This window comes from Boeremia exigua (genome assembly GCF_020726555.1).
Source record: "Boeremia exigua strain MPI-SDFR-AT-0100 chromosome Unknown C7974scaffold_2, whole genome shotgun sequence".
In the NCBI taxonomy this organism is placed as follows: domain Eukaryota; kingdom Fungi; phylum Ascomycota; class Dothideomycetes; order Pleosporales; family Didymellaceae; genus Boeremia; species Boeremia exigua.
Genome location: NW_025763519.1, coordinates 1,768,414 through 1,791,380, shown reverse-complemented (window position 1 = coordinate 1,791,380; position 22,967 = coordinate 1,768,414). Strand labels below are relative to the sequence as shown.

The 22,967-nt window shown below is 52.9% G+C and overlaps 7 protein-coding genes across 7 annotated transcripts; 4 read left to right on the top strand and 3 right to left on the bottom strand.

Annotated features, from left to right (window-relative positions):
- Nucleotides 1-455: 455 nt before the first annotated feature.
- On the top strand, nt 456-2,718 carry C7974DRAFT_409178 (uncharacterized protein; the record flags this gene model as incomplete). The annotated part of the gene is made up of 3 exons (XM_046143383.1): nt 456-1,993; nt 2,043-2,615; nt 2,667-2,718. 3 exons carry the CDS (start codon nt 456-458, stop codon nt 2,716-2,718), a joined length of 2,163 nt encoding a protein of 720 aa, XP_046001630.1.
- A 1,101-nt stretch (nt 2,719-3,819) lies between these two features.
- C7974DRAFT_409177 (eukaryotic translation initiation factor-like protein 6) lies at nt 3,820-4,688 on the top strand (the record flags this gene model as incomplete). Its single annotated transcript, XM_046143382.1, has 3 exons — nt 3,820-3,854; nt 3,910-3,981; nt 4,058-4,688. The coding sequence occupies 3 exons, from the start codon at nt 3,820-3,822 to the stop codon at nt 4,686-4,688; spliced, it is 738 nt and encodes a 245-aa protein (XP_046001629.1).
- Nucleotides 4,689-4,929: 241 nt separating this feature from the next.
- On the top strand, nt 4,930-6,758 carry C7974DRAFT_106426 (nuclear protein DGCR14). Its single transcript, XM_046134931.1, has one exon. The coding sequence runs from the start codon at nt 5,171-5,173 to the stop codon at nt 6,587-6,589; it is 1,419 nt and encodes a 472-aa protein (XP_046001628.1). The 5' UTR covers nt 4,930-5,170; the 3' UTR covers nt 6,590-6,758.
- Nucleotides 6,759-7,164: 406 nt separating this feature from the next.
- On the bottom strand, nt 7,165-10,690 carry C7974DRAFT_106478 (uncharacterized protein). Its single transcript, XM_046134932.1, has 4 exons — nt 10,487-10,690; nt 9,444-10,411; nt 9,288-9,395; nt 7,165-9,240 (listed from the first exon to the last, which is right to left on the bottom strand). The coding sequence occupies exons 1-4, from the start codon at nt 10,548-10,550 to the stop codon at nt 7,225-7,227; spliced, it is 3,156 nt and encodes a 1,051-aa protein (XP_046001627.1). The 5' UTR covers nt 10,551-10,690; the 3' UTR covers nt 7,165-7,224.
- Nucleotides 10,691-12,702: 2,012 nt separating this feature from the next.
- Nucleotides 12,703-14,682, bottom strand: C7974DRAFT_106401 (uncharacterized protein). Its single transcript, XM_046134930.1, has one exon. It carries the CDS (start codon nt 14,480-14,482, stop codon nt 13,109-13,111), a length of 1,374 nt encoding a protein of 457 aa, XP_046001626.1. The 5' UTR covers nt 14,483-14,682; the 3' UTR covers nt 12,703-13,108.
- A 1,361-nt stretch (nt 14,683-16,043) lies between these two features.
- C7974DRAFT_106162 (XPC-binding domain-containing protein) lies at nt 16,044-18,098 on the top strand. The gene is made up of 6 exons (XM_046134929.1): nt 16,044-16,367; nt 16,417-16,464; nt 16,518-16,590; nt 16,646-16,725; nt 16,773-17,093; nt 17,146-18,098. Exons 1-6 carry the CDS (start codon nt 16,350-16,352, stop codon nt 17,746-17,748), a joined length of 1,143 nt encoding a protein of 380 aa, XP_046001625.1. The 5' UTR covers nt 16,044-16,349; the 3' UTR covers nt 17,749-18,098.
- A 715-nt stretch (nt 18,099-18,813) lies between these two features.
- On the bottom strand, nt 18,814-21,869 carry C7974DRAFT_385838 (exo-beta-1,3-glucanase-like protein). The gene is made up of 3 exons (XM_046140996.1): nt 21,177-21,869; nt 19,598-21,132; nt 18,814-19,549 (listed from the first exon to the last, which is right to left on the bottom strand). The coding sequence occupies exons 1-3, from the start codon at nt 21,744-21,746 to the stop codon at nt 19,018-19,020; spliced, it is 2,637 nt and encodes an 878-aa protein (XP_046001624.1). The 5' UTR covers nt 21,747-21,869; the 3' UTR covers nt 18,814-19,017.
- Nucleotides 21,870-22,967: the final 1,098 nt, after the last annotated feature.

The window sequence follows — 22,967 nt, the reverse complement described above, 5'->3', positions numbered from 1 at the left end:
CTCAATTTCCAGAAAAAGACATCTTTGCACAAATCGACATTTGCGGCACGTGCTTCGGTACCTGACCAGGGGGATTGCTGCACAATTGGCCCAGCACTGAGCTCCCTGCAGCTTGCAGCGCGAACCTGCGTCCTGCAGCAGCCACCTTGACGACTAGGCCGAGGCGCCGGCCATCGCCCTCTGGAGTTCATCATCTGGTGTCCACTCCTACACCTCCATTCTCTCGTTTTCGAAACTCCGCGCTTCTTAATGGCCGTGAGCCCCATTCTGTCACTCTTTTGACATGTTTGTACATTGTTTCCTGTTATACCTTCTTTGACCTGACGTTTCAAACGTCTTCCTTTCTGTGCTTTTCCATGTTCTCGCCCTTGCCTTAATGGTCCGTTTCAGCCTATCCACAGCACGCGTCCGAGACCTCACCTTTTGTGGCACCTGGTAGAGTACCGTTCCACAGCATGTCTTCGAACTCGCACCCACGCCATCGCGCAACCACATCGCAAGGCTCCTTTACATCACCGCTTCCGCAAACCCCCACGTTCGCCCTACCATCGCATCCGCGACCTGCTCCTGCATCCCGCAGACCGCCCTCAGAGGCCTCAGATCTATCCAGCCGTCATTCAGGCCCCACCATCCGCATTGTCGACGATCCTGGGAACGACGTATACGACAAATTTCCATTGCCCAGTGAACCCTCGCAAATCCTCCCACCTCCTCGCAATGCGCCGGGTTACGCGTTCGAAACTCCAGGATCACGCGTTTCAAGTGGCAGCCGTGTAGCCAATGCCCTCGCAAAGTTCGAAGCCATTGGTGCCAGCACTACCCTTGCGCCACAGCCACCCTCCTATCGCCCAAAGAACACTTTCAGACACTCGGCGTCCACTAACCTGTCTGAAGATGACACTCTTGTGGACACTTCCAATTCCCGATACTCCTTTCGATATTCCCAAGGAAGCACGCCCCCGGTTTCGCCTGGCCAGGCTGAATTAAAGGACTTTGACACGGAGCTGGAAGTACTAGAAGAAGAAACAACGCCTCTGGCTCGAAGGTCCACTATCCGCGCTGTTCCGCCTTCATCGTCTGGTGGTGAATCAGTTGAAAGCCGTCTACGCGCCCTGTCGCCCCAGGAGTCTGTTGCATCGCTTGCCTCATCCACACCTCCTGCCTCGCTCGCCTCCCCTAGTAATGCCGACCGAAACTCGACGGGTGTCAGTCGATCGCTACCGCAAGAGCACACCTCGTCTGCCGGATTTGAAGACGGGCAGCAACAGGCTTTCGATAGTGACTTTTCGCATCGACAACTTGTATTGAAGCCATCCGAGGAGTCGTTTGCATACTCTGACATTTCGTCTACCAGCATCGAACCGAAACAACCCACATATTCACCATCACCAACTATTCATGAAGCGAGTACGGCCACCTGGGCAAGCGGAGTCAAAGTTTCCAATCCTCTCGTACGCGCCCCCACAAACAGCAACCTGTGGGCCGCGTCCCAGAACGCACCGAATATCGCTGCTCGAATGCTCGACCGCGGTCTGGAGCACAACTGGAGCTCCCAGCTCTCGACCATCGCCTCCGTATCCGAACGCGACTCTCGATCATTCGCACGAGGATCACGATCCTTCAGCCCAAGGTCCCATTCGTCAGACAGTTATGCGGAAAGAAGTCTGACAAGCCTGCCACGGAGGAGAGGGCAAACTGTTGGGAGCTATAACTCATCGTCAGATAACTACTCGTCCGCGCCTTCTGAGTCGGCAGTCCCCCTGCCGTTATTTTCGCCCCAACTGCAACCTTCTGGCGATTACAACGAGAAGAGCTTTGGGGATGAGGACCTCGACACAGTCTCACCACTACCTCCATCCAACACGATTCGCATGAAGAATTCGGGATACTTGCGAAGACAGAACAGCGACACATCACTGAATTCGTCACGACCCGGCTCGTCGCATTCAGATGTATCTACTTTCAACCGCAGCATCATCCCAGCATGGGCGAGGTAATGCCTTCCAACAGCGAGCGCACGGCAGACACTGACAAGACTTCAGGGCATACTACCAACGCGGCGAACGCATTTCAATGATACCAGCTGCCTCAGAATCGTCTGGCAGCATACGTTTGGGTACTTCACACAGTGGTCGCACCCACACACCTTCCGAAAGCAACTTTCCAGCACATATCTATCGTCCTAGAAACCGACCGCACCATCGTGGATCACACACCGATAGCATGTCACTCTCCTCAGAACAGCTGATTGACGACAATGGCTATGCGGCTGGGCAGATCAGCGGCTGGTCGACACCACATCTTCGTACCGATAGGCGCGAACACCCTCGCTACAGTTTCTGGAAAGCACCATCGATGGACAAAGATTTTGGCCAACATCCTTTCAGCCGACAAAACAGGCAGATCCTCCTGTTCACCTTGGGATTCATTTTCTTCCCAGCCTGGTGGATTGCCTCCTGCTTGCCGCTGCCATACGACCCGACTTCAGTAGCGATCGAGAGTCAAGTCGAGTTCGAGCAGCAGTATGCACAACAGATTGCGACAATCAACGATAAGGCATTCCAGAAAGCCACCTGGTGGCGCAACCTGAACAGGGTGATGTCAGGGGTGGGAACGTAAGTCAATATCCTTCCTAAAACAAGTACCTCCTTACTGATTTGTGACAGGCTCTTAGTTGGTGTGATCGTTGCACTAGGCATCCTGGCTTCCAGGATGTAAACATTTTCCACCCAACTCACCGCTTCATCGACCGATTTACAGCACATTTCACACAAGATTTTGTGCCACATCACCGCCATCTACTTCGATTCTATCAACCACATCTACATACTCTCTCGATAACGACCGACTTACGACTTTACTGATTCTCCACGTCTGTTAATGTATCTCCTTGCTACACGACTGATGCTCTTTCGAATATCTTCTTGATCTCGATTCGAGCCGGTTTTGGCAGCGCCGTTGTACAAAAAATCTTTGATCTTTGGGAGACACCTTGCACATATCTTGCATACCTTAGCGGGCGTTTTCTTTGCTTTCGACTACCCATTTGTTGTATACACCCGCTGCCATTTGCGCGCCTGTTCTTTTTGTATATCAAGATTTGAGATTGAGACTTGAATCGCTGGGATTGCAGATTCGCACCCACAAACGCAGCACTACGGTGCTCGCTCACCAATAATGGTAGTTTAGATAACGTTCAATCCATTAATGACGCCAGAACAAGTTCAGGATCTCATCGAGTAACTTCTAGTGAACGATCATAATCTGCGCACTTTCCTCAGGCCGCGCAATTTCGCCCGGATGGCTCCCTCTTGCACAGCCTCAGTCCCGTCTTATTCTGTGACACCGATGACAGCGCAGTGACCTGGGCAGATTGAGGGAGTGCGGTTTGATCGTCAATGCGTCCAAGCATGAACGCGCCGTCCTAGTGTCGGCGCACGATGCTCGCTCGGGTACTGCCTGATCGACGCCAGATGAGAAGATGTTTCATGTTTCGAGAGCGAAATGATCCAAGGGAAAATCACGGCTTCCATCCTTGCGGTGACTCTTCACAACCCAGTCATGGTTCGCCTGATCGCTTTGGGTAAGGATGATGTGGCGAGGTGCAGATGAGGCTGGAAGGAGTAGACTCGTCAAGATGAGTCGAAAAGGCCCGAGCGCCTAGTGGGGCAGAAGCCCATGATGTCGCTGGTACAAAATGATCTACCGCCTACTGAATTCTTCACAGAACGCCGAAGAGCTCTAACCGCCCGCGACCGCACTCACCTTTTTTCCCACCTTCTCTTCTTATCCAACAGAACCAGTACTAGACGATTCATCATGGCTGTCCGCGCACAGTTCGAGAACTCCAACGAGTATGTACAAAGCGGGGCAAATGCACATGGCGAACACCTCTAACAAGTGGCGCAGAGTTGGTGTTTTTGCTACACTTACCAATGCCTATGCGATTGTCGCAGTAGGCGCTTCTGAGAACTTCTACAGGTATATCTGCTCCATGCGCGCACGCGCATAGCGGCGTTGGCCGGCAACCCCAGACAATAGCTGACATGGCGCGCAGTGTCTTCGAGGCTGAACTTCAGGATGTCATTCCTATCTGCCACGCCACAATTGCCGGAACCCGCATCGTCGGCCGTCTGACTGCCGGTAACAAGAAGGGTCTCCTTGTCCCCACAACTACAACCGACCAAGAGCTCCAGCACTTGCGCAACTCGATACCGGACAGCGTCAAGATCCAGAGGATAGAAGAGCGGTTATCAGCCCTTGGAAACGTCATTTGCTGCAACGATCACGTCGCACTCGTCCACCCAGATATCGAGCGAGAGACCGAAGAGATAATAGCAGATGTGCTTGGTGTGGAGGTCTTCAGGCAAACGATCGCGGACAACGTCCTCACAGGCTCATACATGGCCCTGAGCAATCAGGGTGGTATTGTGCACCCCAAGACATCGATCCAGGACCAGGACGAGCTGTCAAGTCTGCTGCAGGTCCCGCTTGTCGCTGGTAGCGTGAACCGAGGTAGCGCAGTTGTTGGTGCGGGTATGGTCGTCAACGACTGGATGGCTGTCACCGGCCTTGACACAACAGCGACCGAGCTGTCTGTCATCGAGTCGGTCTTCCGTTTGGGCGAAGGTCAAGCGAGCAACATCAACACGACCCACAAGGACGCTATGGTCGAGTCCTTCTACTAGACAGTGGTTTTCGTGTAGTATGGCCTATGGTCTCTCTGACCGCCGCACTAGAGTGCAGTGGATTGAGTACAGCAGATAGGTGTGTGCTCAAGCAGAATCGAGCAGGAAAACGGGTACGGTGTTGCCGTCCATATGCTCTTCTAGCTTAGTGATTGAATGATACCACGACGAAAAGTCATACATTTTGCACATTATGTCTTTCAACATGGTTAGAGTTATGCGATACGTATTGTACTATATTTTCCACTGTATTCTGCTACTTAGTTGAATTCAAAGTGAGTGTCTAGGGCTGAAGGCGGTAGGCATTCTGCCGCTAGGCTACGCCATCACTCGCGTTTCTCATCGTTCACCAACACACATCAGCAAACGCCAGGAACGCAGTCGCCTCTATGATTACATGACACAAACCTCAGGCGCGTTTGACTTCCGAGCAGACCGCCAACCGTATTCCACCCCTTTACTCTGTCTGTCTTTGACCAAAGATGGCTTCCTCCAATTCGACGGCGCTCACCAAGCGCAGCGCTGCGGGTGCGCTTATGCCACCTCCTCCAGCGCCAAAGCGCATAAAGCGACCCTCCGTGGTTCTCGACGAAGATACATACGTTTCAGCGGTTTCGCACATAATTCGGCGCGACTTCTTCCCCGGGTTGGCCGAGTCCGACGCGCAGCGCGAATACTTAAATGCGCTGGAGAGCAAAGACAAAGCGTGGATCCGCGAGTCTGGGAAGAAGCTTACTCATGCCATGACGCCTGTTCCGTATGGCCAAAGGCGAGCAGCAGACAGAACAAGATTCAGTAGACCAGGCCCAAGCTCCACAGACAAGACTCCCAGCGTGTGGGGCGCAGACACACCAATTACGGTTGCCGGTACTGATGTCGATGAGGATGATGAGGAAGGATTGGGCAAACTGAACAAGGTTGATCTCGACATGTCTCTCAACGCCTTCCAGGCAAAGTACACCTCTGAGGACCAAGAGAGCTTCAGCGCTATCGTCGACAAGCAGAATCAGAAGAAGTTCGAAAAGAATCCATGGCTCCACGATGGCAATCGCTACGCTTCCAAACAGCGCATCGCCCAGCAGAAAGTTCTCACTGCCAATGCCGCTTCAGACTCCACAGCCCTCACCGTCCGCCCCAGCCAGAACCTCGACGACCGACCCGCAGCGCCCACCATGCACAAGCACACCGCCTTCAACACGCTCATGTTCGCTCCCGATTCCATCGAGTCCTGGGCACCTACCAATATCGCCCGCGCCGAAACCGCGTCTCTTGCGCCGCCAAAGCAGACGCGGTATGCGAACACCCGCCTTCCCGCCGAAGCCGAACTTCCACCGCGACCAACAAGCCCAACACTCTCCGCAATCCGCGACGCCGTCTCGGGAAAGCCACGACTGGGTGCAAGCGAAGGCGGATACACAGGCAGTGAGACACCGCGCGTGAATGGATATGCGTTTGTAGATGCACAAGCTCCTGATTCAGACTCAGACGAGGATGCGCCAGAGGACTTGCTGGAGCGATTCGGCGTGACGGGAGACGGGGCTGGCAAAGCGACGCCTTTCAGCATGAGTGAAGCGAGCGAGAGGGAGAAAATGCATCACAAGATGGTGGATCGGATCGGCGCGAAGCGCTCTGCGGGCGCGAGCACCAGACCGGGTCCCACGGGTAAAGGCTTGGGCATATTCACGAGTGAGACGCCTCGGTTTCTGAGCGCGCCGACACCTGCCACAAGGCTTGTGGCGCAGACACCCGGGCGGAAGAACAAGGGCGACCTTACCCCTGCCGCGCAGAGACTGTTTGATAGAATGGGCAAGACGCCTAGAGCCGGTGGCAGTGGCTTCGGAGGAAGCAACGGGAGGGCCCAGGATTGGACGCCTGTCTCACGAGCGAGGAAGAAGCCTTGATGGTCTCTTCGGGAAGGAGAGCGATGATGTTTCTGGCCTGTACGAAGTGCTCGAGCAGGTCAGTAAGAACTAGTGATACCCAATTCAAATATTCAACGTGAGAACAAACTTTGATTAAGTGATGAATAAGCAAGTAACCTTAACGATGTCCGAAGACAACACCAAGTCTGACCCATTCCCCCTGGTATCGAAAGTGGACACATAGGAGTGATACAAATATAGGACTGTGTGTCCGCGCTATGCAAAACGCCAATGCTAAAGCAAATGGAGTGCTATGAAGCACAAAAAAACAAGAATTACAGTATGCAAAACCCAAGCAACGGAACCAAAGAGCTTTGATGATCACTTCAGCGATGAAGCTTCTGCTGATCCTTTCGAAAGCTCGCAAACGGCGCCTCTGTCGGCGTAATAGGCGATATCTCGGGCTTCTGCGATTCGATAGATGGCTCGATACGTTGCTGCAGGGACCAACCACCGTCCTCAGATCTTCTTCTGACCATAGTGCGTGCATGTGAAGACTGTGTCTCTGCCAGCGAAATGGGTGATACGTCCGGCATCTCATGCAACGGGAGCTGGTCAACAGGGCTCTGTGAAGTATCACAATGTTCGACAACCTGGGCCTGAGAGCGGGCTCCCTAAGAACCGCCTCCACCTCCGCCCCTTCCTCTGCCACCACCAGGACCGTTGTATGTTCTAAACTGAGTCCCAGGAGCGTGATAGCTCCTGTATGCACGTCTCGGCCTGCTTTGCGGGCCCATAAAGTTACTGTCGCGGCGATCGCTCTGCTCGCTATGTGGGTTTGGCTGTAGTGAAGGAGGCTGTTGCTGTGACGTTGCAGCTTGGCCTAGCAGGGGCGAAAATGCAGATGTGGCAGCAGACTGGCTGTGTTGTACCAAGCCTGGATATGGTGGGGGCGCCATGCTAGCTGGAAGGATTGGCTGGCCACCGTATTGATGAATTTTGAGGGGTGGGTATTGAGAGGCATTTGGTGGCGGGGGAGGTTGAGCTTGGTAAGGTACAGAAGGCGGGGCATAGGCATGTTGATAAGGTGAAGGGTAAGTGTGACCGTATGGACCTGGCGGTGGAGGGGGGTGTGGGGGATGCGAGGCTGACGGGAAGTTTGATGTAGGCAAATGATACGGCGGTCTTGATGTTTGAGGCGGAGGGATCGGATCGTAGTGCGCGAATCGAAAATTGACCGGGTTGGATGGAGGAGGACCAGGCGGCTTTGGTGGTAACGAAGCATATGGGCTTTGGTGCGCGGGTGCGTGTCCAGATCTACTTGAGTCGCCGTTGTAAAGCTGAGGAGGGCTGCCCTGAAACGGCGACGGTCGAGATGCCTGCGAAACGCTTGATTGCCTGTCACGGTCCCAGTACGATTGTCCTCGGTCGTAGGATCCCCGACGCTGCGAAGGAGGTGCATTTGTGTCGGATACACTTTGCAATCCAGCAGAAGGATGTTGTGGATCATATGCGGGCGCGGCTTCCCTTCTATCATCAGGCCGTTTTAGGTAATCAGACCAGTGAGACCTGTCTGGATAGACTATACCGTGTTCTGCTGCCTTCCTGTCAAGCAACTCTCTTATCTTGCGCAATGTATCTCGCGGATCCTTTCGCCGCAGTGACTCGTCAGCTTCTCTCGGTGGTGGGATATTGTGTTGTGGAAGAACGCCTGGTTGCTGCCATGGCATCGGATGTGGTCGGGCCGGCGATGGCGGTTCGGTGGGAGGGGGGACAGGCCCGCTCAATGCGTCCATCAATTGTTGGTCTACATGATGTTCTGACTCTGTTTGCTCCGGTTGGTTGACAATATTCTCAAGGCGCGTGGCATCGTTTCGGGATGGTGTCTCATGTTGGATGTTATGATCTCGCCTGGACGGCGTGCCTGGTGGCTGAGGATCCTGAGTTGGAGGTAGTGATGCTCGAGGTTTTGAGACAGGCACATCTGAGTCATTATTTAGCATATCCATGATCCGGTGAGTTGTGCGTGCAGGGGCAGGCTTCTCGGTTATCTCCGAAGGCTTCGTAGTATTATTACCATTCAGACCGAGATGTAGTGCATCCTGAGAGATACTCAAGGCCGGCTGTGGTGTCGGTACTGGACTATCATGAGATACGTTTGAATCTAGACGCAGTGGTGAGCCTGGAACGAGCGGCAGTGATCCCTGTCTGTCAAGATGCTGTTCAGGATTTGGAAGCGGCTCCTCTACGAATGTCTCGCCAGGAGCAGCAGAACGATGATCGTTCTCAGGTACCGACGTTGAAAGGTCAGCAAGGAACATAAGCATAGTCGCTTGATCATTGGGAATGATCTGCTCCTCGGGCAAGTGAGGTTCTGGTGAAGGCGTTCTTTCGACTTCAACGACAGCATCCACAAGACTGGCTATGTTGTAATGTGCAATCGCTTCGGAGCGATCAGGTCCAGCATACTGCGCAAAGCCGCCAGTAAGTTCGTTAATAGAGTCATTGGCATCCTCGTCTTTTGCGACAAATGTGGCGCGAGCTTGGTCGAACAGGCTCCGCCTGACATCGTTCTCAAGCTCCCGGTCAGCCTCAACGTATGCCCGACTCCGCGATGCAAACTTGGAGCTGAGTCTGTCGTCCACACCGGTAGTCGATCCGTCTGTGTATGTTGGTGGCAGCACGTTATCCTGGTTGTCATTAGATCAAGAAGCGGTAGGGTGGCTATCATATCTACCTCGTCGTCTGTAGCGTCATCTTGGGCATTCTTCCATTCTCGTTCGATTTGCTTCAAGCGGAAATAGCATCGCTGCAGATAGTCGTCTCGCAAGTCTTCGAAGCGATTCTGGGTTGTGTCAGTCATTGCGGCAACCGGGCACCGTTTCCGACTTACAATGTACTGCTTTTTCTGGATCTGCTCCTCAGCGGCCTGCACCCTCTCCAGCTGATGCATCCTCTCCGAGCGCCATGCTGCACAATAACCAAGTTGAGCATCTCGCTTACTATCCAAACCGTCTATGAGTGGCTTGTACTCGGGGCAATTTTTGTGAAAGTCCTGGTCGTTATCAAGGTTTCTGATCGCTCTGTGCGCTAGCTCATCTAAATAGCTCTTCAGCACTTTTGCGACGCTTCGATAACTTGTCTTCAGGTTGAGTTGCCTACGCAGATCCACTTCGACATTCATGTCCGGATGCGGTTGGCGTCGGCGACCAGGAAGGCGCTTCGGGACCTTTGCAGGCGCGTCGCCATTGGCAGGCAAGACATTTTGCAAATTCAAGCTAATCGCAACCTCAGGAACCTGTTCTGGAGAATTTGGCGCCGTGCTTGCATCTGTCAGTTCTGGAGGCTGATCGGCTGAATCCGTAGGTGCGCTGGTTGTTTTGCGCTTTTTTTGGCGCGGTTGTTGTTCGGGGACATCGCTTTGAGTACGGGTCAGAACACCATTTGGTCGTGTTTTGCTGGACTGCGTTGAGTCGTCTGAAGCCCGCCTCCGCTTCCCGGCAGTCTTTGATAACTGCAGAATCGCTTCCGATACAGGCTCGTCCAGCTCCGGTGTTTGAGTTCCATTCATAGGAGTGCTGTTACCAAATGAACCATTTGGCGAACCAGAATCGGTCGACATTCGGCTGCGCTTGGCTGGTTCATCGTCAAAGTCTGATTGTTGCGCAACGTCGTTCAGAGAACTACGTCGACTGCCGGAAGCTGCACTTGACGGTGCAGCTGGGCTCGTATGATTAGACGACGTCTTTGCAGCACGTCGTGTTGTCATATGTAATGGGATGTCTGGTGCCAGCCGGGACTGCTTCCAGTCTTCTCCTTGTTGCTTTCGCTTAGTGGATACTGCACTAGTCCCTGCACGCGCTAGTTGCCAAGTCAGGAACAAGTTGTATGGAAGGCACGCGCGAACAGTAGATATGGAAAGTGAGGGTGACATACCAGAAGCTCTGTTGTTCGTTTTCTTTCCTGGCGGTAAGGGTTTCGTTTTCTTCTTTGGTGGCATTCCGAAGGCCCCAGGCCTCGTGAAGGACCTTCCAAGGATGTGGTCTGAAAGCTGGAACACGTTATGACTTCTTGAGCCGGCAATGGTGGCAAGAGTGACAGCAAGCACTCAGAGGTGCATAAAGTTACGTCTGGGGAGATTGGAGTCCGATGCGGGTATGTCGCTGTTGAACTGTGAGCAAGTGCTGTCAGCTGCTCCGCACAACCAATGCTGGAGCGAGCAAACGTAAGAAGAACCAAGGCAAAACATGGTAATGGCGAGCGTAATAAGGAGAAACGCCTTGCTCGTAGAGCGGATGAATTGTATATGAAAGATACTTACAGTGACCTCAAAGCCGGTAGCTGCGTAAGCAGAAGGACCTGCTTAACACCAAAGTGATGTTTGCGCACTTGGCAGACTGACACTAGAGTAGAGCCAAAGGATAGTTCGGCTATAGCCCTGAGAGAGGGTGCGCGGGCTGCAATGGTAGCTGCAGCTCTGTGAATTGGCCAACCTGACAGACGAAAATGCTCCCAGGTAGGGCAAAGATGGAAAGGAGTGGTAGGCAGTCGATGGCGGCCAGATATCGGCCAGGCAGACTAGAGTATTTCCAGCTCTCCGTCTTTGAGTCTTGAGAATAGTCGGCGTTGCAGGAGGTTGAAGTTGATGGTCTGAAATGGTGAATCTCGTGCTGAGATCCTCCACGGGATCCACCTTGACACCCTGATCCAGCCTAGTTTAGAGCCAGGTGGCCAATAAGATTTAGACAGTACGACAACCACGGGCTCACTTCGCACCACAGCAGCACAGAGTGGCTCGCAACACACGTCGGCCAGGATGTTCACATATTTCAGCGGTTATAGCAATATCTCCCGGCCTAGATATTGTGTATGCGTACCAGACAAGGACGACTGCCTCATGCCTGCAGACGCCACCAACCAAACATGGAAAGTGCGAAGATTCCACACACTACAAATACATCTCACCACTCTGTACGTGTTCGATCAGACTTTGAACTAGCTTTTGATCGTCTATTACTCTTCTCCAAGAGCATCTTTGCGCCCTCACTTTTCGGTGTCTCGTATGCTTCATTCGAAGTTTCATGTCGCACGTCATTAGGTGCTGCGCTAAGAAACGGGATGATCTTCCGTCTCGGGCCTTGCAGCTGCGCCCCTTTCACACAATGGACAGAACGAGGTAGAGAACACAGAAGTAAAGAGACGCTTTGAGCTTATCAACAGTCGATCTAGTACTCGCTCTCAATGCGATCGAACGATGTTGAGGCTTCTGAAGGCTTCCCACTAGCTTAGTCGTGATCTCAAAATTCACATTTGCGAGTAACATGCAGTGGAAGTCACACTTTTGCGTGTCACGCCCAAAAACATCGATTGTCACATCTCACGTGTGTTTGTTATGTACATCTTTTGAAGTGTGAATGTGGTGAGACGGCCGAATACATGTCCGAAGCACGTTGATGACTCTCTGCAGGTACGCAAGCAATTTGCAACATGCATTTTCCGACAGGTTCCAAGACTCTCGGAATCCCATCATTCTTCCAGCATTCCGCGCTAATACCTGCCACCTGACACCCTTCTGCTGGCGTGTCTATCATCTTCGGTCAATTTCTCCCACGACGCTGTTATGCGGTGAAGGTTGCTGCAGCGATGCACAATCTACCTTCCGCGCTTCCCATATGAGAGACACTCCTAGGCCCTGTGCTGCAGGCATGTGGCTGCAAACAAGCACCCAGGATGTGCGTTGGCACATAGTCGCCTTCACCTGAGTTGTTCCGCCTTACAACTCCCCGACTCGCAAGCTGCTCGGTAAGCTCTTCGACAACAGAACTATAGCAGGCATGAACCACGTCCATAGTGGGGCTGCACCCATTCACACGTGTTCCCGCATTGACAGTAAATTATCTTCATCGTAGAAGGGTTGCGGAAGGACCTTGGAAGCAGCGCCGAACGGAAACATGGGGTACGGAGATTACGGTTGTAACGAGTATGGCTCAAGTTTCTGTGATCGTGATGTTCGTTATGGCCGTTGAGTCACGAGTCAGGAGTTGTGGAGGTCATGATGTCAGGGAACCAGACACTCTTCTGGACACGAGGTGTACGAGTCGTAGTTGGTGTGCAGTGTGTTGTGAATACCGCTGAGCTTTTTGTCTTTAATTTAATTTGATTTGATGTGATGGTATGGTGGGAATCAATATCCCAATGCTCGGTAATCTCTATGGCCCAGCCATTACTATGTTGTCGCGAAAAGCAGTACTACGATTAGCAATACTGCTTGAAGACGAGGTCGTCTTGTGGTATCGTGAATGAAACGCTGACCAGAACGCTTGAAGCTCGAAGCTCAATCACCAAACGTGAGAGCTGGGCTGGATAAAGTGAAGAGAAGGTATAGCGCAATAATCAAACGCGACAGGCAGTAACCAAAAAGAAAATATGGCAGGAGTGATCCTACGGTGTATAGACAATGAGATCATGAAGCGTGTAGCACATTAGGTCCATCATTACCAAGGTGCCACCCCAAAGAGCAAGACGCCAGAAACAGAGATCTATATGTGTGTTTGCTGCTCACCAGTCGGGTGAGTTGCGAAGGCTGACTTTTCGTGATCCACTCAAACTGCTGCGTGGAGAAGAGTTGAGCACGAAGTCAGGAATGGGAGGGGTCATCTCCCTGCTGGGAGGCGAAGGTGTCCTAGATCCAGCATTTGCGCTCATGGCACGGCCTCGCAGGCTGTGGGCCGGGACCGGCGTGCTAGGACTTGTAGTATTATTGCGCAAGTTGCTGTTCGATCGCATCCGCATGTAAGGCCGTGCCGGGCATGCAATGACTTGATCTGCCAGAGGACTGGCAAGGATGCTTGTGCCCGGGGTGGCCTCAGGTGGTGGAACGGGGCTCTCGGTTCTGAATAGCGGGTGAATATGTGCCTCGCTCACCGCAGGGCTGGGTGGTCTTGAGATATCTGGGATCATGCGCGGTGCAATAAGGTCTTCTTCAGCCAGCTCTTCATCGATCTCAGGCAAAAAAGGGCCATCCAGAGCGCGTGCTGGTGTTACAGATCGACTGCCTGGAATTGGTTCCAAATGTGTGCCCTTCGAAGGGGCTGTCTGCATCATAGCATCCCGAGCTTGATTGCTCACACTGCTAGTGTCCCAGCTATCAAAGCCGTCCGAATGGGATACATTGTCGATCGAATGAGCGTCGGAGTAGAGACTTCTTGTGTCACGATTAAATGAAGGCCGGCTGACCAACGCAGTTCGTGATGTGACAGGTCGAACAGCATGTCGAAGTGATTCCCGGAAAGACCTGAGTGACTGCGATGAACGAGTGGAGAAGGTTGGCGATGGAAGCGCTGCAAGTGGAGAAGCTGGTTGAGCAGGACCCATGGCAAATCTGTTCCTGCTTGGCGTTGAGGTTCGCATCTCTGACATGACCGAGTCTCTAGGTCCTGAGACGGTGATCGGTTGAAGCTTGGGCGTATGTCGCTTCCAGAAATTGGAGGAATACAGCGTAATTTGGCTGAGGCACGAGATCACCCATACGATGATGTGGCCGACGAGGACCGCATCCCAGTTCGAGATTGGCCCTGCTGACGAGCTGCTGATCACCTCATTCCTTCTGGATTTGATGGTGATTATAAGGACAAGTGAGATAATCAGTGCTGCAAGAGAGAGGACAACACTGACTCCAACCAGGGCTCTTCTCGCGCTGACTGATCGCTCCATGAAACCGTCTCTTCGTCGAACATCCTGAACGATGTAGAAACCAACACAGCACAGTGATACAGTATCTAAGGCACTTGCTGTGGCAGCAATATGAAGGAGGGTAGCCTGTGTGGTGGAAAGCGACGATGTCTCGATAATTGAGATTACTGTATCAGCAGCGGTGCTGGACCATGCCAACGCTCCGAGGAGCGAAACATACAGCTTGCGTGATCCAACCATGCTGCTACCCGCCGAAGCAGATCCTCCAAAAGAAAAAACAAGGAAACCGCTCCAGTGTCTGCGAGAAGTCCAGAAAGAGTATGATCGATGGGGATACTAGATGCCGACCCGGCTCAGTACGGTTGGTCGTATTGCCGACTTCGGTCTTGTGGCGCCAGTATGTGTGCGCTGAAATGTTCGGGCAAAAGTACCGATTTGAGAATCAACAAATTTATAGTATGAGGATGCCGATGCAACGTTGGTCGAGGTAAGTCCTTCAAGTGAGAGAACAGAGAGGTTCGTCTGGGCAGAGCGGGCGGGAAGAAGGAATAGGTTGTCGTTGTTGCTGTGGTAAGACGCGAGGTAGAGTACCAAACAGTCGACGCGTGAAGGTCGCGAAATGAAATGACGAATAGCGCAGCTAACTGTAGTCGAGGTCGGTCGAGGGCGACACGGATGCCCAAATAGGAAGCGAGCCGTTGGATAGATGTGTGGCTGATGCGGGCGTCAGGTCCGGCGGTCTTTGCAAATAAGTAACGGCCTGGATATAAACACTGTGGTTGGCGGAACGCACAAGCGAGCGTTGGGTAGAGACGGGAGCGAAAGAAGTGTTGAACGAAGGACAGGACAGCACCGCATAAGAAGACAGCATGTGGGGACCCGCAAGAGTTAATATATTTAGAAGAAGAAGATCGCTGATTTATGTCATTGTTTGGCGGTGGCCGGGGGCTGCCTATGCCCTTGAGCAACATGGAGACAGACTAGGGATCCAAGCTAGCATCCTGGATGTGTTGCAGGCATTGTGGGGTGCGATGTCGAAAACCGACGCTCGCACGACCTCTCAGATGTGCGCTGACAGCGTTGCACGGGGTCTGTGAGCCTTTCAGGCACCATTGGAGAAACATTGGCGCTGCAGGATACGGTAGGTGGCCCGCCAGCTGAACGCACAGCCTGACAGTGCACGAGAATGGAGCAGGGAGAAGAGAATTCACCAACAAACTGCCGGAAATGCAGCGGCTGCGACCAATTGCGGATCGTCAGGCCTGGGCCCCGGTGCCCGCAGCGTCGTAATGTCTGTGTAGGGGCTGGTAGGGGTCGCCTGTCAAAGTTTGTAGGGTGGAGCGGCGGCCTTGCTAGGCCTTCATTTGCGACGCGTTGTTTTGAGCTTGCTTCTTGGACGGGCATAACAAACAATCTCGGACGACGCTATCTCCCACGAGCTGACGGCTGCGGAGAAGCTGTCCAGCGATATCGTAGCATGTTGTCATCTCGGCCACCGCGTCAAATAGTGGCAGTAGCGACTTCCCTTTCTGGGCGCTTGCCATCCCGCAGGCGGTGGTTGCACAGGGCTGCGAGGCCAGCATGTCTGAGGCAACGTGAAACAGCACTGGCCTTTCACGTTGCTGGGCGGCCACGATTCGTGGCTGCTTGAAACCAGCAGGGAGAACTACCAACAAAGAAAGGGTCTGCAGCCGCATGAGGACTGCGGCTGTGGGCGAGGCGCATGCAGATGCGGGCGGGCGGCATGTCAGTGTTGTCTTTTTAATGATGTTCGTCGTTCGGAAGGCGTTCGCCGGACGGAGCTTCGGTGACCTCAGGTGCAGCCCTGGATCACGTGAGCTGTCCCGCATTCGACGAGAGTTGACTGCGAGGCGAGTTGACGACAGCGGTTCTGCCTGGAGTAATTCCATAGCCTTCTCTCGGGTCCCACCGACAGGCAAACCACGGCACACCTCGACAGGCCCTGCTCCCACTTCACTTACCCAATTATCATTTTCACCTAGCTTCGCTGAAGCAAAGCCGCCCATCTTCATAAACCCCGCCTCCACCGCGTCACTGCACCTGCCCAGCTACACACCACTGAACCATCCACATACCAACCGCCACCATGAAGATCACATTCAAGGTTCGGCACCCGTGTTTCTCGCGCGTGAGTGAAGCTTACAGTGGCGCAGGATCTCAAGCAAAATAAGTTCGTCATCGAAGCCGATCCTTCGGAGTCGGTACGCAGAGGCGCCACCCTTTCGGCATCGCTGTACTCTAACACACGACCCAGATTGGCGCACTCAAGGCCAAGATCCACGGCGATAAGGGCTGGGAGGTTCCTCAGCAAAAGCTGATCTACTCTGGTGAGTCTGCTCGGCATGGTAACACTGTCGCTACAGGCGCTGACCGCGACCATAGGCAAGATCCTTCAGGATGCCAACACCATCGAGTCGTACAACATCGAAGAGAAGGGCTTCATTGTCTGCATGGTCTCCAAGGTCAGTACGTCCGCCAGCTGGCGAGTGTCTGCTAACGTCCATCGCAGCCAAAAGCGCCCGCTGCCTCCGCTAGCAAAGCTCCTTCCACCCCCTCGAAGCCAGTAGCTCCGGCGCAGACACCCGCAGCGCCCGCAGCTCCCGTCGCATCCTCGGCTTCGTCCACCGCACAAAATGTACCCGCCACACCTTCGCCTGCGCCTGCGCAGCAGTCCGAGCGCTTCAACGATCCGTCAGCTCTGACTATGGGTGGAGAGCGCGATGCTGCTATTAACAACATGGAGAGCATGGGGTTCGCGCGAGCTGATATCGATCGCGCCATGCGCGCCGCTTTCTTCAACCCCGACCGAGCGGTTGAATACCTTTTGACAGTGAGACAACCGACGTTTTTACCACGTCAGACGTGTTCTAACGAGCTTCTAGGGTATTCCAGAGAGTGCTCTCCAGGAACAGGCACAGCAGCAGTCACAAGCTCAAGCACCGACCTCGCCACCCGCTGCTGGAGGAAACACAGGTGCTACACCCGCTGCTTCTGGGGGAGACGAGCCGATAAATCTGTTCGAGGCTGCTGCGCAAGCCGGTCAGGGTCGCGGTGGCGGAGGTGCTGCGCGCTCAGGCGGTGCCGCAGGCGCTGGTGCTGGTGCGCTGAACGCCAACAGCCTCGACTTCCTACGCAATAACCCACAATTCCAACAGCTGCGACAAGTCGTGCAACAGCAGCCTCAAATGCTTGAGCCGATCTTGCAGCAAGTTGGACAGGGTAACCCCCAGCTGGCGCAGATGATTGCGTCGAATCCGGAGCAATTCCTGCAGCTACTTGCAGAAGACGCTGATGACGATGCGCCTTTGCCTCCGGGTGCACAGTCTATCTCTGTTACAGAGGAGGAGCGCGAGGCTATCGAGCGCTTGTGTCGCCTTGGCTTCGAGCGCGACCTCGTGATTCAGGCTTACTTTGCGTGTGACAAGAACGAGGAACTAGCCGCCAACTTCCTTTTCGATCAGCCCGAGGATCTGGACGATCAGTAGAGGCTCTGAAGCCACCTGTGCGCTTAATGTCCGACCACACTATACCCGATTTCGTCACATTCGCACCCGATGTTATCGTTACAATGTCACAAGCACCATTTGCAATATTGGGCGGCAACTTCACGATCCTATACTAACCTCCTGGTCTGGCGCTTTGCATACTCGAGCATGGAGAGCGTACCTTTACGCTGGCGTCCGTGTTCGCGTGCGACACGGCCTCTACGAACAGGAATAGGATTCGTCTGCGAGATGGCGCAAGTAGTCTGCTCGGCCTAGTGGTCTAGGAAGATCGGAGAACACATTATGATTGAAAGAGAATATTTGTGCTCATGTTGTCACGCTATGCTTGATGTTTCAACATGCCGCTAACGTCCTTGTATCATCATAGCAGTTTTCGACGGTTGAGAATGTGATATGAAAGCATTATGTGATCATGTAGAAGCTTGCTGTCTGCTGAAGATACGCAAGCCCAGGCTCCACTCGATGGCTCAAAAGCAGCAGAGATGTCTACACACAGTTGTACGGTGGCGAATGGACCGGCAAAAGGTCCTTGGAAGCTGTCACGAAACTCGAGCCAGCGCTCGTTTGAGTGGCCAACACTGACCCGTAAACAGCTTTGTGGTTTTTCCTGTTTTGGGTACCTCAACCCGACGTCGCCAGGCGAACACGCCAATCCAGCTTCCTCGAGCCTTCACAATTGATTTTACATACTGTTGTCCGCTCTCGATCCGAGACTCGCTCAGTCTCAATGCATGCCTGGGGAGCGTCTTTTCAATTATGCTGCGCCCAAGCACGTCCAACTAGCTACTGTCATCAGGCAAGAAGAATGAATGGCCTCATTAGGACGTTCTCCTGTCAATATGTATGTGCCTGAACGGAGTTCTCTAGTAGTAATTCTGTGGCTTGTTGGTTGGGATACGGAAGGACCGTATCCCATAAAAGTGCCAAGTGGCTAATCAGACCCAGTTGTGTGCAGTACATGTCGAGAGTCACATTTGAGAGCTGTGACACATCTTGTAAAGCTAAAGGTCTGAATTGTTCAGTGTTCTTTTCTAGCTATGGAGGACAACCTCAAATTTTGCACAGCTCACAAAATCTCAGAATGGAGCAAGTCTTGTTCATGACTCTTGTGACCGTGAAGCGGATTGTAGTATTGATTTAATTTAGTTTTCAAACTTGCACTTCAACGCAAGTAGTTTGCACCTGCCGTAAAGCCAGCAATGCAATATTGCTAACATACAACGAATACTGATTGTGTCTTTATCTACACTACTTGCTCAGTACCGGCGGCGATCCAAAACCATCGATCCTGAACATGTTGATCGTATCCACGAATGTACTGTTGTTGTCGACATTACTCGCCAGATCCACTCCATCCCTCGTGATCATATTCGTTGCTCCCACAGTATTGAGGTTGTAGATATCGATGTCATAGCTCAGTCTGTCACCTTCAACACTGAAGATCCTTGTCTGGCACACTGCACCCGCGCCTACAGCTGAGCAGGCAGTGCTGTAGTTGTCAAAGAACGAGTACAACCCCACGCCGTAGCCAAGGATATTATTGCTGCGCACGATACGCAGGCCCCATCCTCCCGCCGTGCTAGCAGTGCTGTTGCCTGTACCATTGACGAATGGAGCGAACACGGGATCATTCAGAGCAGGGTTAGGTGGGAAGGGGATCGTGGCGTCGGGATTGGGCTGGTAGTACGCGGTCTCGGTTTGGATCTGGCCCATGAATACGTTGCGTGTGTCGACGAACTGGTACTCATAGAGAACGTGGTGTTCGACTGCTGTGCCCCATCTGTTATATGTTAGCATTGAATACGTAAAAAGGAAAGGTCTAACCTACAGCCAAATCTGACCACGCTGGCTCTCAATATGTAGACCACGGCCTGCGTAAATGGTGATCTGGGTGTTGTTGTTGCGTGCATCGTCCAGGTCGTGGTCGGCAATCCATAGCCAGTTGTTCTCGAGATAGAGGCCAGTGGCAAACTTGGTGATATGAATGGACATATATGCAGCAATGCATTCCTGCACGAGGTTTTCAGACGTAATCTTAGTGTCCGGGGTCTTCTCGCATTGCTCAGTTTGAAGGTCGGAGCCAGCGAAGCCACCGACACGAGTGTGGACATCCCACATTCCAGCCGGCGTAGAGTCGTATGTTCCCAGGTTGTACTCGATCAGAACAGCGCCTTTTTGCTGGCCTTGTGTGCTTATGAACATATCAGACCACTCGATTGAGCCTTGCTCGCCGGGCAGTGCGACTTGGACTACGGGCTTCGGATTGGCGATGTCATTGAAGTACTCACCGGCCGAGAGAATGACTGAGGCAAGGGCTTCACCTACGATTTTAGAGCCTGGTGGAACGTATATCGTTCCCGTTACCTTATAGAAACCAGCATCTACGAAGAGGATCTTGCCTTCGCCCTTAGCCTTCAACAGAGCAGCATTCAAAGCGGCGGTATCGTCCGTCACGCCATCACCAGAGGCACCGAGGTCCCGAGCGCTGAGAAATGTAGACAGCGGAACGGAATCGTACTGAGGCTTTGAACGTGTATAGTATCTTCCTGCAGCGTCGAGTAACTCGGCCGGCCTCTTACTAGGTTCGACGGGACCTCGAGCTTCCACAGGACCCTGGGGTAGATAACGGTGACCATCAGCCCAAGCAGCTATCACCGTGGATCCAGTAGTACCCTCAAGGTAGGTTGAGTTGGGCCCAGCAACAGCTACGCCAACATTGTTCAGCTTGACATTTTCCAGGTACAAGCTTCCTCCAGCAGCCGGCTCAGAGTTGTCGGTTCTTGCGGTGCTGATACCAATAGGGGTGTTGTTGATTTCGCTGTCGAACAAGGTGATTGACCCAACGTTAACTGCTGAAGGTCCTCCTGCCGAGACGTTGAAACCAACTTTGCAGTTGTTTATCGTGACACCAGAGTATGTCCATCCCCAATCCCACAATTGATTGATGGCCGTGACAACGTTGTTGAAGGTCAGGTTCCGCGTAGTGAACTGCTGATTGCCTACATTGAATCCGTAGTTACCGCCCTCGAAAACAAGATCTGTCATGAAGCCTCCAGATCCTTCTTCAATGAACAAACCTTGGTGCTGTGTACCGTTGGCTGCGGACATCTTGAACACCACATTCTGGAGGCTTGTGGTCTGTGCAGTAGGCCAGTGCACTCCAGTTGCGGACACATTGGCCGGAATATTCGTCATGTCTAGAATAAGATTACGAATCTGGCGGAAGAAGGTGTTGGTTGGTCCAAAGCCTGTCCGACCGGGGCGGGTACCAGTGCCTAGGTAGGGGCTGCCATCAATCAAACCGAGACCAGTGAAATTTGAAGTTGCAAGCAGGGTTGGAAGACAGTTGGGGTTTCCAATCAGCTGTTGAGATTAGCCAGAGTTTCTGATCAGGTAGCGCATCATACCTGGGTGTAATAGTAATCAATGATACTCGATGAGATCAAGTACGAACCCTCAGGAAAGTATACCACGGCAGGTGTGTTTGTCGAAGATTCGCATGCACTTGGTCCACATCTATTCCCTTGGGTAACAGCTCTCTGAATTGCCGCTGTATCGTCAGTGACTCCATCGCCTTTCGCACCAAAGTCCTTGACGTTCCTGAACACGGTGTAGTTGTCAGGGTTGGGATTGAAAGACGCAACACCTTGATGTTTGACGTTTTCCATCCAATACGGAGCACAAGATCCAGGAGTGCCAGTTGACAGCGGTGCCGCAACTGTGCTAGTGCCATTGACCGAGGTAGGATATGGTGCGGCAGTTGGATCGTTGACCGTGGGTTGACGTGTGTACGACCCGAACGCGGAGTCGTAATCTGATGCCAGCGAGGATGCAATCAGTGATCCTGTCGCCGAAGAATCTGAAGGAGAAGTAGCCGAAGTGGTATCTTCAAGTTGTGAAGCCGCACTTTGAGAACGAGCGTGAAGCGCAGATGCGCAAGTCGAAAAACCCAAGATCACAGCCTTGAGCAACATCATGTCAGACTAGACGACAGAGAATGAGTGACTGTGGGTGAGTTTCAAATGTTGGGGAGTGGAAGCACTTCGCAAGAGCACATGTTCAATAAATAATTAGCTGATGTGGTAAATAGGGATCATCTACTTACCGTGAACGGTCCGGTGCGGAAGCGATGGATGGACCGCCCTCAACGCGCGTCTGCCCAATCACACATTGGTCAGAACACAATCATCAGCTGCGGGTAGAGGTAGTGGCTTGCGTCTATCTCGCTACTGCAGTACACCCGAAACACATCTTTGCAGGGACTGGACAGTCTTATTAGCAGCTAGCTTGATATCATCTTGGACACTGGGGTTGTTACTATGAGCAACGCTGGTGAGGCAAGGTAGCTCCTTTGTGGATAGCCCAACCTTATGCCAGATTCCTACGACAGTCTCCACGGTCGTGTGTTTGGTATGAGTAATCACAACGGTTGTTCGTCCACAATTTCAGAGACGGGTAGGAGAAAGACCGAAGAAGGTGCCATGGCATGGGCATTAAGGTTACCCCGTGAAATGACCTCGCTTTCCTCGGATTGGACTGCTTCTAACCACGTCCTGCACCCAGGTAAATTAATCTTGGTGCTAATCTTGGTGCAGCCAGCAAGCCGCATGAACACGGCTGGATACAGGCTCAAGGGAACAGAATCCAGAGAAGTCTACTGGTACTGCGTGATGCTGCTTTTTGCCAAGCGGTTGGTTGGACGTGCCTATTGTAGGCACAGTAGAGGCGCATGCGAGAGTCGCGTGGGGACGTCAGAAGAGCGACGACCTACATGAGCGAATTGTAAGATCTCACTAGAGGCAGGGGGGTGTGGAGAGGGGGTGTAACGCGCCTGCACGTGTTCACCGTTCATCGTCGGTAAAACAAACGCCGACATGCTTCTTTGAAACTTTGCCAGTAAACGTCATCTTCGACAACCACAGCACCACAGTCTCCAATCCGCTTTACTTCCTCACGTCCACACACATATCCAACATGTTCGGAGGTTAGTGCAATCATTGAGGCGAAGGGGCTTTGACTGATTGATGCGCAGCACCACCCCAGCCATCCAAGCAGGAGCTCGAGCGCGCCGAGGCGCAGACCATGTCGGACATTAAATGGACAGCTGCGTCTGCTGTTGTCCTATACTTGTGTAAGCTCAGGTATCAACTTAAATATGACAAGTCGGTTGACGTAAAGTAGCGCCCTTCCTCGTTGAC